Here is a 12,290-nt window from a genome sequence, read left to right as displayed (position 1 = left end):
AACTCTTCTTGAGTTATTATCCCCTTTTTTTCCCCATAGTAAAAGCTGGTGCAACTTCATGGCTGAACAAGTAGTCTTATCATGAACATTTCCTGCCCTTCCATGCATTTCCCTTCCCCAAAGTAGGCAGTATTCTAATCTCTCCACATGATTCTAGGATTTCAAAAGTAGGAATCATTTCTCATACTTTTTCTCGCATACTCCATGCAATAGGAGTCAGCTTGTGTGTATAGTCATTTCTCATTGAATATTTTTGAAAAACAAACAAATCAACAAAATACATGATTTAAAGAATGCATGATTTAAAACAAACATGATTTAAAAACACAGGATTTCTCACCGGGGGTTTAGACTTGATTTTTCGCGCAGAATCATGGAATTTTACTCTTGAAAAACCTTGGGAGTCATCTTCTTGTTGAGTCCTTTGTACCTCTCTACCTGGCTATACGAGTAGAAAAAAATGATAGAGACACCATTTAAATCAAGAAACTAAGGATGTTCTAACACAAGCATTAACCTTCAAAAGTCTTATCTTCTGACCATTGATGCATCTCACCATTTCTAAGGAATGAAATGTTTACAAATTTCAAATATATTTGAATGTTAACGTGGCTGAATATTTTCTTACTCAGCTCTGTCTCTCTCAAGACTAAACAAATATAAAATTTTATAGTCATTAAACCTGAAAATGAAAAGTGTTATTTCATCCTATAGATCAATAGATTATCCAGCTCACAGAGCATCATTTCCAAACAGTCTATGATGAAAAGTATCAATGATTATAAATAAGTCCAAGTGGGCAAGGGCTGCCCCAGCCCTGGCCTTTCAGTTTTGTTTAAATCTCAGAATGGCTGACTGAGTCTCCTCAGGCATTTATCCAGAGACACCTGTGTGATGAAAGCTAGAAACACTTGGAACAGCTAAGATAAGGTGCTATAAAATTTCACCTAAATGCAGCTAGATGTCCAGCAATGGCCAGAATAAAAATGAGGACATCAATTGGGTATAATCTATCATACTAGCAAGAGAACACATACACTTCCAATTTATGTAAAATTCTACGCTTTTCCTCCATCTTCTCATTTTGCAGTATAAGGTTAAGTAGTTATGTACTAGTACTCAATTATATAGAAGTTGAAGGCGTGCTAATGAATAAATGTCGCAGTGCAATGCCAAGAATTGTTATTTGTCTTGGTAAATTCCAGAATTTTAAATGGTGCTTTTGAAGATGAGGAAAGAAGCAGATGGGTATTACTTAGTGTAAGGAGAAACAACTGAAAAAAATTAGCGTAGACTAAAGATCAGGTTCCAGTGCTGGATCAGGAAGACTTTCTAAGGATTTTCCAAGTTTAGTCTTCTCATAAAACAGGGCTAAAGCTTTCTCGTTCACTGCTGAGGATGCCATTCTGCTCCTGCCTGCCTCAGAATCCCCCACCTCCGATAGCGCATGAGGGAGACTGATATGTTTGACAGCATGAAAACAAGCCAAGGGCTCAACCAATAAGAGAGAAGAGAAGCTTGACTCTGTGTGTAGGCAAGCCTTGGGTTTTAGAGAACTGTAAAGATGATGATACTAAAACACAAGACCAGGCAGAAACACTAGCCGTTTAGAAAAAAAAGATAAGTAGGTTAAATTCCATGTGGCAAATATGTGTATGCGGAGATTAGTATTTTATTCTTTTTCTTTCTTCCCATCCCTTTCTATACTTGCTTGGCATAGAGGCTATTAAGTTCCGAAAATACAATTTCATTGGTGTCTTTTATTGTAATATTGACGGTTTTATTATGATATTTATGGGCTTGATCAAAAAGCTTGTAATTTAATTTTTATTAAGATCTAAAAATATTTAAAAGTAAATTATACTAGCATATTAAAAGCTATTAAATATATTTAAAAGGATTGAGTGTGCAGAATTAAATTTTAAAGAACTATTATCTATAATATCTTTATATAAGCTTAGAGTAATAATGACATTTAATTTCAACTTGAATGCCTATCATGATACGTGCATGTGTCCAGCTAGGAATTCTTTCTCACCCTTGAATTTGTTGTATCCTCCAAGAAGGCTCTATGGCCCTCTTCTAGCTTGAACTAGGCAATATCAAGTCTCATTACTTTTACCATACCATAACTACAAAATATACTAGTTCTAGCCCTGATCTCTCTTCTAAACTGCTAATCAATGTTTTTAATTCCTTAAAAGACATCCTAATCTGGATTGTCTTGCAGATACCTCAGATTTTTATACATTCTTGATATCAGCCATGATATTAATCAAGGTATATGATTTCCAAATAATTTCTCCCATTCTGTGTGTTGTCTTTTCACTTTCTTGATGGTTTCTTTGAAGCTCAGAAATGTTTAATTTTGATGAAGTCCAGTGTATCTATTTATTCTTTTGCCACTTGTGTTTTGGAGTCAGAGATAAGGAACCATTGTCTAAGCCAAGACTCCTCAGATTTCACGTAAACTGACTCCAAGGCTGGAGCCACGTGCCCTTTCTATGAGCTCCTAATAGCACCCACCACAGATCTTAATCATCCTGTACTTCCATTGTCTGATAACCTGCCTGTCATCCCTACTGGGATCCTTGAGAGTAGGCTATGACTGACATCCCTGTGTATTCAGAGCCCAGTGGGCACCTGGCAGGAAGGAGTCTCCTGTAGATGCTGGCTGGGCCACAGGTAGAGTGTGTCAAGGGATCAGAACTTGGGTCACCTGGGACAGAGAACCAGGCCCAGAAAATAAAGACGTTATGGTGGTGTCTAGTGGAGACCAAGTAGTCAAAAGTTCTGTGTTATTTCCACTTTGATGTTGACATGTTCTTAGAGATTTGTGTTTGGCTTTGTTCTCTTATCACAAGTCTGCTGAGTATAAAGTAAATAGAAATGCAAACAAGAGTTAAGCACAGGTTTGTGTTGATAATTTGGATTCTCTACCATATTCCCAACTGGTTTCTCCTTTTCACTCTGACCCTACAGCCTCTAACACTAGCTACCACTTACAGAGAGAGGGCTTACCATGTGCCAGGTGCTGTCTGAAACACTGTAGCATGTATGAGATCATTTAATCCTCAAAACAATACCAAGAATTGGGTTCTAGTAGTATCCCTATTTTACAGAGGTGGAAAGTGGGGTCCAGAGAGTAGATAAGTTACATGTCCAAGGTCATCCAGCTAGTGTGTGAGATTGCCAGCACTGAATGCTGGGCAGCTGAGGTCCAGCATCTGGGTTCTTCGTGTGCTTTGCTCTTTGCTCCATAGGATATAAATGGACCACTTTTTAGATATTCCTTCTGGGTTGAGGTGTATACATGAAGAAATGTGCTTGTGAATGGTATGTTCCATTAGCAACATGAGATCAGGTCTAAGGGCAAGGCAGTCGATGTTTGCCTCAAATCCACAGAATGGCTCTTAGGGGAGATAGACTATGACAGACATACAAGTCAAGGTCCTGCTCACAAGGAGAAATAAATACCCTATGGGCCAAGAGACTACATTTTTACCTCTAAAGCTTCCAACTTGATTTGGGTATCATATTCATGGCCCATGGACAAGTGAAAACTACCATGACTGTATGAAATGATTATCCATCAGAAGATACGTATAAGGCCGGATATAGGAGACCAGGCCCTCCTATCACTTAGACCACTTGACCAGAAGCCGAGACTCACACAACTGCTGAAACAATCAAAGTGTTTGTGTCATCATGATGGGATTTCAGGGACTTTTTCTTTATTTTCCAGTATTTTAGAATTATGGCTCTTACAATTATGGCTCTTAGGGAAGAAAATAAATTGGAATTAAAGAACAAGAAATGTGTCCTCAGTAGAATAGAGTAGCAAATTGTCATAAAGCCTTTTTAGGGGACTGACTGAGTGTTCCAACAACCTATGAGGATGGCTGCAACTTTCCTTGTAATCATGCAATCTCTGGCTTGTTTGGGTTGAATATAGGTAAAAATTTGTAGCATCTCATCATAGAAAAAGAAAAGGCATCATCTAAGAAATCAGTGGTTGTGTTTCAGAAATATCCCTAAAGCATAGACTTTGAAAACAACCAAAACCATCATCATCAACAACAAACCATTGGATTAGACTTGCAAACACTTCATTGAGCCATTTGCTCTGTTCTTTCTGTTCCTTCTTTTACCCTCTTACATGCTTGTCCTTCAGCAACATCCCTGCTACGTCTTTCTGTCTTTTACTGGCTTCTACTCTGATTCATGGGCTTTTACTGTCAGTTTTTCTCCAAGTGTAAGACTGTCTTCATTCAGTCTTCTTTCCCTCAGGAAGCAAAGGCACTCTCAAAACTTCAAAACTGACCACAGTAGAAACGCTTCCAAAATCTGTTTCTCCAGCCCCAGGTCCCTTCCTCTATGTGCATCTCCAGAGGAACACGTGCTGTGATGCCTCACCAGCATCTCAGATTCAAACAGAAATCAACCCAGTGCGTTCAAACCACCTCCCGATCCTATTGTCAATTGCTTTCCACTGCTTATGAAAAACCATCAGTGCTCCTTAGTGTAACACTCAGGCCCCCACGATCAGATTCTACTCTCATCTCTTTCTCTGTTTCCCAGCAAGATCCATGGACCCAGCAACACTGACCCTTGAGACAGACTGGGAATGAGATAGAGCTGGGGTCAAATCCTGACTCCTCCATGTACATGCTCTGTGACCTGGGGATAGCTTTGCAGCCCCTCTGAACCTCATATATCAAATGTGAATGGAAATAATAGTACCCACCTCATAGGTGTGTTGGGATAAGGGCATGTGATAACATGGGTCAGACTTGGCAAAATGCCTGGCACCGAGTAGCACTTTATAAATAGTAGCTATTATTATTAATAATAAGCATTTAACACCTCGTCTGTGCATAGCTCTGTTCTAGAACTTTTGCTGGAAAATTTATATTCTGCTTCACTGTCCTTGGTCACAAAGTAGGGGTGGCCCATTTCTCACCTCTGTGCCAAATTCAGTCTCCAATTCTTTCTCACTGGGACGTCGTAAGCGCCTGGGCCGAGGGGTGGGAATTTCCTGCAGCAACGCACTTTCTGCTTTGGACTAAAAAGTCGAACAGAAAATTATTGCTACATCGTGTCAGTGATGCTATGAAAATCTTGGTCACCATCTTAGGAGAAAATAAATCAGTAAAAAATACACGTTATACTTCTTTAAGAGATAAGAACAATGATTTAGAAAAAGGATGTTAAATTCTTCTTAAGTATAATTTTCATCTGTGCCAATGTTAAATACCGCATTAACATTTAGAACATGAAAAACAAATTTAACGGTATTCAAATCCATGCAGTTTTGAGCAAACAAAGCAAGCTAGACAAGACCAGAAGCATTGCAGTCAGCACCCAACAAAATATTCCTGTGGTTTCTCTCACCCTTGCAGCTTGTAATTTCTCCCTCATGCGTTCTCTCATGGAAAATTCTGCAAAGCCTGTTCTGGAAGCTGAAGGAATTGGAGGTAAGCCTAAAACAATACAAGAAAATTACTTTAAAACATTTTTTTTTCCAAAGGGAAGATTAGATTGAAAAATGGCAAGAGAATGTAATTTTATTTTGCAAATTTAGAACTTCACATAAGCAATCATGAGATGATGCTGATAACCGTCCATTTGATGTAATCAGGACATGTCTTGGCTTCTTTAAGACGGACAGTGAAAACCTCGGTCCTATCAAGGCTGGTACATCGACTTCACTAAGAATAAAACGAATGACATCTGACTATTCAAGGCACAGACACACTTACCAATTCAATTTCCATTGGGAAGAGGTTCTCGAATTTGTTGATTTGAGAAACAGGCTTGTCGGATGAATGGATGGCTATTGATTTCGGAGTTCAACTTTCAACAGCACTGATAACTTCAGTCAGAGAAACCTTTTCTATGAGAGGTTCTATAGCCCCGGGCTATCTCATACAGACAGCACATATTTTGTACATATTATTAAACCTATACATAAATATCATGAAACGTTGTTCAGCTATTTTGTGTCGGGCTCTGTGATAATGTGTTGAATGCATCTTCTCGTCAATCTTATGCCATCCCTGCTAGGAGGGATCACCTGGCACCTTGAAGATGAAGACTCTGAGGCCCTCTGTGATAACTGACTGGCATGGCGATTGCACACCTAGGAAGTGGAATGCTTGGGATTTGGTCTCAAATGCTCTGCACCATTATGAAAGAGGTGGAACTAGAACAAAGCATTTGGGGAACAGAATGTTATGCTTGGAGCAGAGAGGCTCTACTGGGATGAAGCAGAAGATAAGGTTGCAGAAGGAGTTTGGGGTCAAGTCATGGGGAGCCTCTGATGTCACATGAAGGAGTCTGGAATATATTCTCCATGCGGTGGGGATGTCTTGAAGGATGTGGAGAGAGGAGGAAGTGAAGCAGCATTTTCTGAGGCTGTCCCTGGGTCTGCAGGTACAGCATGGTTGGGGTGGAGGCACCAGGGACCCCAGCTGGGATACCCTGGTGAGATAATAAAGAGGGAGTCTGTGGGAATAATTGCGAAGATGCCACAAGAAAAATGATACAGTTGTCCCTAGTGACGATGGCGAGTAGGGCACTAGTTCTCCCAGCAGTAGCAGCATCTTCTGGGCACTTGGTGGACGGGCAAACACTCAGGCCAGACACACTCGGTGAATCAGAACCTGGAGGTGGAACCACCATCTGGGTGATTTAAAGACACACTCAAGTTGGAGGACCCCCGGTTTAGAGCAAGAAAGAGAAGGTGAAGGTGTCTGAGGTTTTGACTGAGGTGAGTGGGGGTTTGGGGTTCCTGAGAAAGAGGCAAGAGGAGGGAAGCCAGTCTGGGAGATACTGAAGGGGGTCACTTTGCAGCTGGAATGAGTCTGAGGTGCTGGCAGGATATGGAAATGTGTGCTTGTCCTGCACCTGAGCTCCGGGAAGGGGTCCAGGCTCCAAGATGAAGACTTAGGAAACGTTTCTATCGTGGTGATGTTAACGTTTTGAGAAAACCTTTCCCGAAGGAGACAGTGCAGAGACAGGAGGCTTCTGACCCTGTAGCCATTGGCACTGTTAAGGGACGAAGGCTAAAAAATGAAAGAAATAGAGAAGGCAAGATGATTTATTAGCAGGTGGAAGGAACTGTGGCAGAGAGAGGAAGTGATGACGGGCAGAGGCCACTGTGCTCGCCCTTCGGCCTCCGCTTATGCAGAAAAGCGATCCTGGGCTTTGGAGCTATTTCTGCAACTTGGCCACTCAGTGCTGAGGCTGGGCTTCCTTCCTTCTGTGTGATAGATGTAAAATCCTACTTTATCAGGCACCAATCATGCCATTTCCTCAATGCCTGTAGGAAAGCATGAAATAATTGTAGTGAAGATCACAGTCTTGCATGTGTGGATTGAAGTTCAAGTTCTTTAGAAGAATCTCCATTAGCTCGATAAAAAGGCCTTTGGCATTGTTTTTCAACTCACGTAAAAAATCAAGTCATTATTTCCTATTTTAAAGATCATCTACCCATGGTAGATCATATCCCCATGTCAAAGTCCCAAGACTTGTCCTGTATTGCGTTTGTCACATTGTGAATTTATATATTTGTGTGGTTATTTGATTAGTACCTCCTTCCTCTCCCAGGTTCTATGGTTTTCAGCCACAAAGGGCAGGCACAGGTAAGTGTCACTAAGTGTGTGTGGACCACCTAGGCTGATAAAGAAGGGCATCTAGACTGGACCCCCTGGGGCTTGCCCATCCTGTTCTCTGGCTGATCACTCTCTTTGCTTCTGTCTCTAGAGAGCTGCCCTTTCATAGTTAACAAGGCATGCTTTTGAACGTGAAAAAAAATCTTGTTTATTTACTCCCCTTCGCCCTGCATTTTTTTAAAGAGATCTAGTTTTTCAAATTGACTTAAAATAGCTACTGTGTACATGGAGCTCATTAGAATAATTTTATGAATTATTCTTTAAAAGAGAGACAAGATATTTTATTTAAACACTATCTCTTCTTACTAAAGAAACCAAAGGGGCTTCTTTAGTACGTATTAGTTTTAAAAAACTTGAAAAATTCTGAAGTGGTGAAAAGTAGTTCTTGCCTGAGTTTTTCAAAACTCTGTGTTAGTGAAAGGCATTTGGAGGGCATAAAGATTTCCAAATCTGATCTGTACAACTAGGTGGTGAGATGTTATTTTCCCAGCTAAAATGTGACCTGCTTGAGGGCAAGGACCATGTTGGTGACTTTTGTACCTGGCACCTTGTAGCACTATATCAATAAAGGAAAACACATGAAGGAACCATGAGGGTGTGAGAGATATTATACTTAAAGAGGGATTTCAAACAAAATAAATGCAATCCTCATTTGGATGAAATCAGATGATGACAACTTTTTTCTTTTTAAGGTAATATTACTACCATGATAACCATGGAAACCAAGTGTACTATTTCACTCCCTTTGACCTAATAACTAATAGGGCTTAGGGACTTTCATTTTTATGTTGGTAGTCCATGGCAAACAGAGTGTCTTTAAACAGCTAGAAACACGAAGACAATCCTCATAAGACATTTTCCCGCCTTACTGTCAGTTACTCCACTACATGACTAATGAGCTAGTGGTCCCAGACTGACTCTATTTGTCTTTCCCTGGGGCTAAGAAGTGATTTGCCAAACTTGAAAAAGGGTGTGATTCCACATTTACTAAACAGGCTCTGTGACACAGCTAAGAAAATCTGGCATGCATAAAGTTTCCACAGTTATCCAAGAGTGCAATGAAAATAATTTTTTAAATTATTAAAGATTTGAGTTGAGGACATGCAAGAACTTATGGGTAATGAGAGAATTTCAAGACATTCCATTAAAAATATATACATAATGTCCATTAGTATGAAATATGGATTTCCTTGGCCATGTGATGTTTTTCATCAGAGGCAGCAGGGATTACAAATTCAGCAACACTGCACTGGCTGCTCAGCAAACCCGTGAATCCCAAAGCTTCATTAGCCTCGTGTTGCTTCCAGATCTTCTCCGTGCTGTCACCTTTTCCTGTCACCCATACTCACTGTACCCTATTTCTCTCTCCTTACGGACTGCATCACAAGTTGGACGTGTTCCATTTTTCTTTAAACCACTTCCATTATACGTGACCCCTCAGAAAACAAAGTCTTCACTCCACCATCTGGAAGTGCTCCCCTCTTTCCCTTACTTTTGCAGACATTCCCACACGTCTTTATAGACCATTTGTTCTGTGAATCACACTGCCCAGACCAGAGCTCTCTGTATACATTGGGGTGTACGAGGACTTTCCAAGGACTTGACATAAAATTTGAAATGCAGTTCAGCCAGCCCTCTGTGTCCATGGGTTCTGCATCTGCTGATTTAACCAGGCACGGATAGAAAATGTTTAGAAAAAATTCCAGAAAGTTCCAAAAAGCAAGACTTGAATTTGCTGCGAACCAGCAACTATTTACATAACACTGACATTGTATTAGGTATTATAAATAATCAAGACATCATTTAAAGTATACAGGATGATGTATGTAGGTTATATGCAAATCCTATGCCATTTTATATAAGGGACCTGAGCATCGATGGATTTTGATATCCACAGGGCAGGGTGGGGTGGGGAGTGGTCCTGGAACCAATCCCTGTGGATACTGAGGAATGACTAAGTTGGATGGATTTGAGTTGGTACTATCTGAATTCACAGATTGTCAAATAGGAGAGTGTGCCTATGATTCTTGGTTAGTTACCTCACTCTTCTACCTTTCTCTTCTAAAGAATATGCTACTGAAAGCTTTTATTTATTTATTTTACTTCTTATGATTAATACATATTGAAGAAATTTTACAGTACCTTTATGTCTTCATCAGTTGTGCATTATTGATATTGATAATAAATAACTCAATCAAAAATTCAACTTGTTAAGATGATGAGCAGTGAAGACTTTTTTTTAAAGCTATTTTTTAATTATCTATTTTATACATATTTGTTTATATACGTCAATCCCAATCTCCCAATTCATCCCACCACCACCACTTTCCCCCTTTGGTGTCCATACGTTTGTTCTCTACATCTGCGTCTCTATTTCTGCCTTGCAAACCGGTTCATCTGTACCATTTATCTAGATTCCACATATATGCGTTTAATATACAATATTTGTTTTTCTCTCTCTGACTTACTTCACTCTGTGTGACAGTCTCTAGGTCCATCCACGTCTCTACAAATGACCCAGTCACGTTCCTTTTCATGGCTGAGGAATATTCCATTGTATATATGTACCACATCTTCTTTTTCCATTCGTCTGTCGATGGGCAGATGAATTTATGCTGCTTCCATGACCTGGCTATTGTAAATACTTCTTCAATGAACACTGGGATGCATGTGTATTTTTGAATTATGGTTTTCTCTGGGGGTATATGTCCAGTAGTGGGATTGCTGGGTCATATGGTAATTCTATTTTTAGTCTTTTAAGGAACCTCCATACTGTTCTCCAAAGCGGCTGTATCAATTTACATTCCCACCAACAGTGCAAGAGGGTTCCCTTTTCTCCACACCCTCTCCAGCATTTGTTGTTTGTAGATTTTCTGATGCCCATTCTAATCGGTGTGAGGTGATACCTCATTGCAGTTTTGATTTGCATTTCTCTACTAATTAGTGATGTTGAGCAGCTTTTAATGTGTCTCATGGCCATCTGCATGTCTTCTTTGGAGAAATGTCTATTTAAGTCTTCTGCCCATTTTTTGATTGGGTTGTTTGTTTTTTTAATATTGAGCTGCATGAGCTGTCTATATATTTTGGAGATTAATCCCTTGTCCATTGATTCGTTGGCAAATATTTTCTCCCATTCTGAGGGTTGTCTTTTTGTCTTGTTTATAGTTTCCTTTGCTGTGCAAAAGCTTTTAAGTTTCATTTGGTCCCATTTGTTTATTTTTGTTTTTATTTCCATTACTCTAGGAGGTGGGCCAAAAAAGATCTTGCTGTGATTTATGTCATAGAGTGTTCTGCCTATGTTTTCCTCTAAGAGTTTTATAGGGTCCAGTCTTATATTTCAGTCTTTAATCCATTTTGAGTTTATTTTTGTGTAGGGTGTTAGGGAGTGTTCTAATTTCATTCTTTTACATGTAGCTGTCCAGTTTTCCCAACACCACTTATTGAAGAGACTGTCTTTTCTCCATTGTATATCCTTGCCTCCTTTGTCATATATTAGTTGACCATAGGTACGTGGGTTTATCTCTGGGCTTTCTATCCTGCTCCATTGATCTATATTTCTGTTTTTGTGCCAGTACCATATTGTCTTGATTACTGTAGCCTTATAGTATAGTCTGAAGTCAGGAAGTCTGATTCCTCCAGCTGTTTTTTGCCCTCAAGATTGCTTTGGCTATTTGGGGTCTTTTGTGTCTCCATACAAATTTTAAGATTTTTTCTAGTTCTGTAAAAAATGCCATTGGTAATTTGATAGGGATTGCATTGAATCTGTAGATTACTTTGGGTAATATAGTCATTTTCACAATATTGATTCTTCCAATCCAAGAACATGGTATATTTCTCCATCTGTTTGTGTCATCTTTGATTGCTTTCAACAGTGTCTTATAGTTTTCTGAGTACAGGTCTTTTACCTCCTTAAGTAGGTTTATTCCAAGATATTTTATTCTTTTTGTTGCAGTGCTGAATGGATTGTTTCCCTGATTTCTCTTTCTGATCTTTCATTGTTAGTGTATAGGAATGCAAGAGATTTCTGTGCATTAATTTTGTATCCTGCAACTTTACCAAATTCATTGTTTAGCTCTAGTAGTTTTCTGGTGGCATCTTTAGGATTCTCTATGTATAGTATCAGGTCATCTGCAAACAGTGACAGTTTCACTTCTTTTCCAATTTGTATTCCTTTTATTTCTTTCTCTTCTCTGATTGCCGTGGCTAGGACTTCCAGAACTATGTTGAATAATAGTGGCAAGAGTGGACATCCTTGTCTTGTTACAGATCTTAGAGGAAGTGCTTTCAGTTTTTCACCATTGAGAATGATGTTTTGCTGTGGGTTTGTCATATATGGCCTTTAATATGTTGAAGTAGGTTCCCTCTATGCCCACTCTCTGGAGAATTTTTATCATAAATGGGTGTTGAATTTTGTCAAAAGCTTTTTCTGCATCAATTGAGATGATCATATGGTTTTTATTCTTCAGTTTGTTAATATGGTGTATCACATTTATTGATTTGCGTATATTGAAGAATCCTTGGCAACTCTGGGACAAATCCTACATAATCATGCTGTATGATCTTTTTTATGTGTTGTTGGATTCTGTTTGCTAGTATTTTGTTGAGGAGTTTTGC

At 39.4% G+C, this 12,290-nt stretch overlaps 1 protein-coding gene and 1 long non-coding RNA gene across 7 annotated transcripts in view; one reads left to right on the top strand and one right to left on the bottom strand.

Annotated features, from left to right (window-relative positions):
• The window catches only part of CC2D2A (coiled-coil and C2 domain containing 2A), a 303,035-nt gene that overhangs the window by 100,391 nt on the left and 190,354 nt on the right, over positions 1 to 12,290 (bottom strand). For all 6 annotated transcript variants that reach the window (XM_079920214.1, XM_079920213.1, XM_079920217.1 and 3 more), the window contains 3 exons: positions 5,395 to 5,483; positions 4,964 to 5,065; positions 341 to 442 (listed from right to left, as the gene is read on the bottom strand). In XM_079920214.1, the coding sequence (XP_079776340.1) occupies positions 341 to 442; positions 4,964 to 5,065; positions 5,395 to 5,483 (293 nt within the window). The remainder of the gene's footprint in view (positions 1 to 340; positions 443 to 4,963; positions 5,066 to 5,394; positions 5,484 to 12,290) is intronic.
• Positions 1 to 12,290, top strand: part of LOC307185752 — a 180,641-nt gene that overhangs the window by 102,622 nt on the left and 65,729 nt on the right. The window lies entirely within an intron of this gene.

This window comes from Stenella coeruleoalba (genome assembly GCF_951394435.1).
Source record: "Stenella coeruleoalba genome assembly, chromosome: 4".
Classification (NCBI taxonomy): Eukaryota; Metazoa; Chordata; class Mammalia; order Artiodactyla; family Delphinidae; genus Stenella; species Stenella coeruleoalba.
The sequence above is the reverse complement of the archived record's forward strand: the minus strand, read 5'-3'. Positions and strand labels throughout refer to the sequence as shown.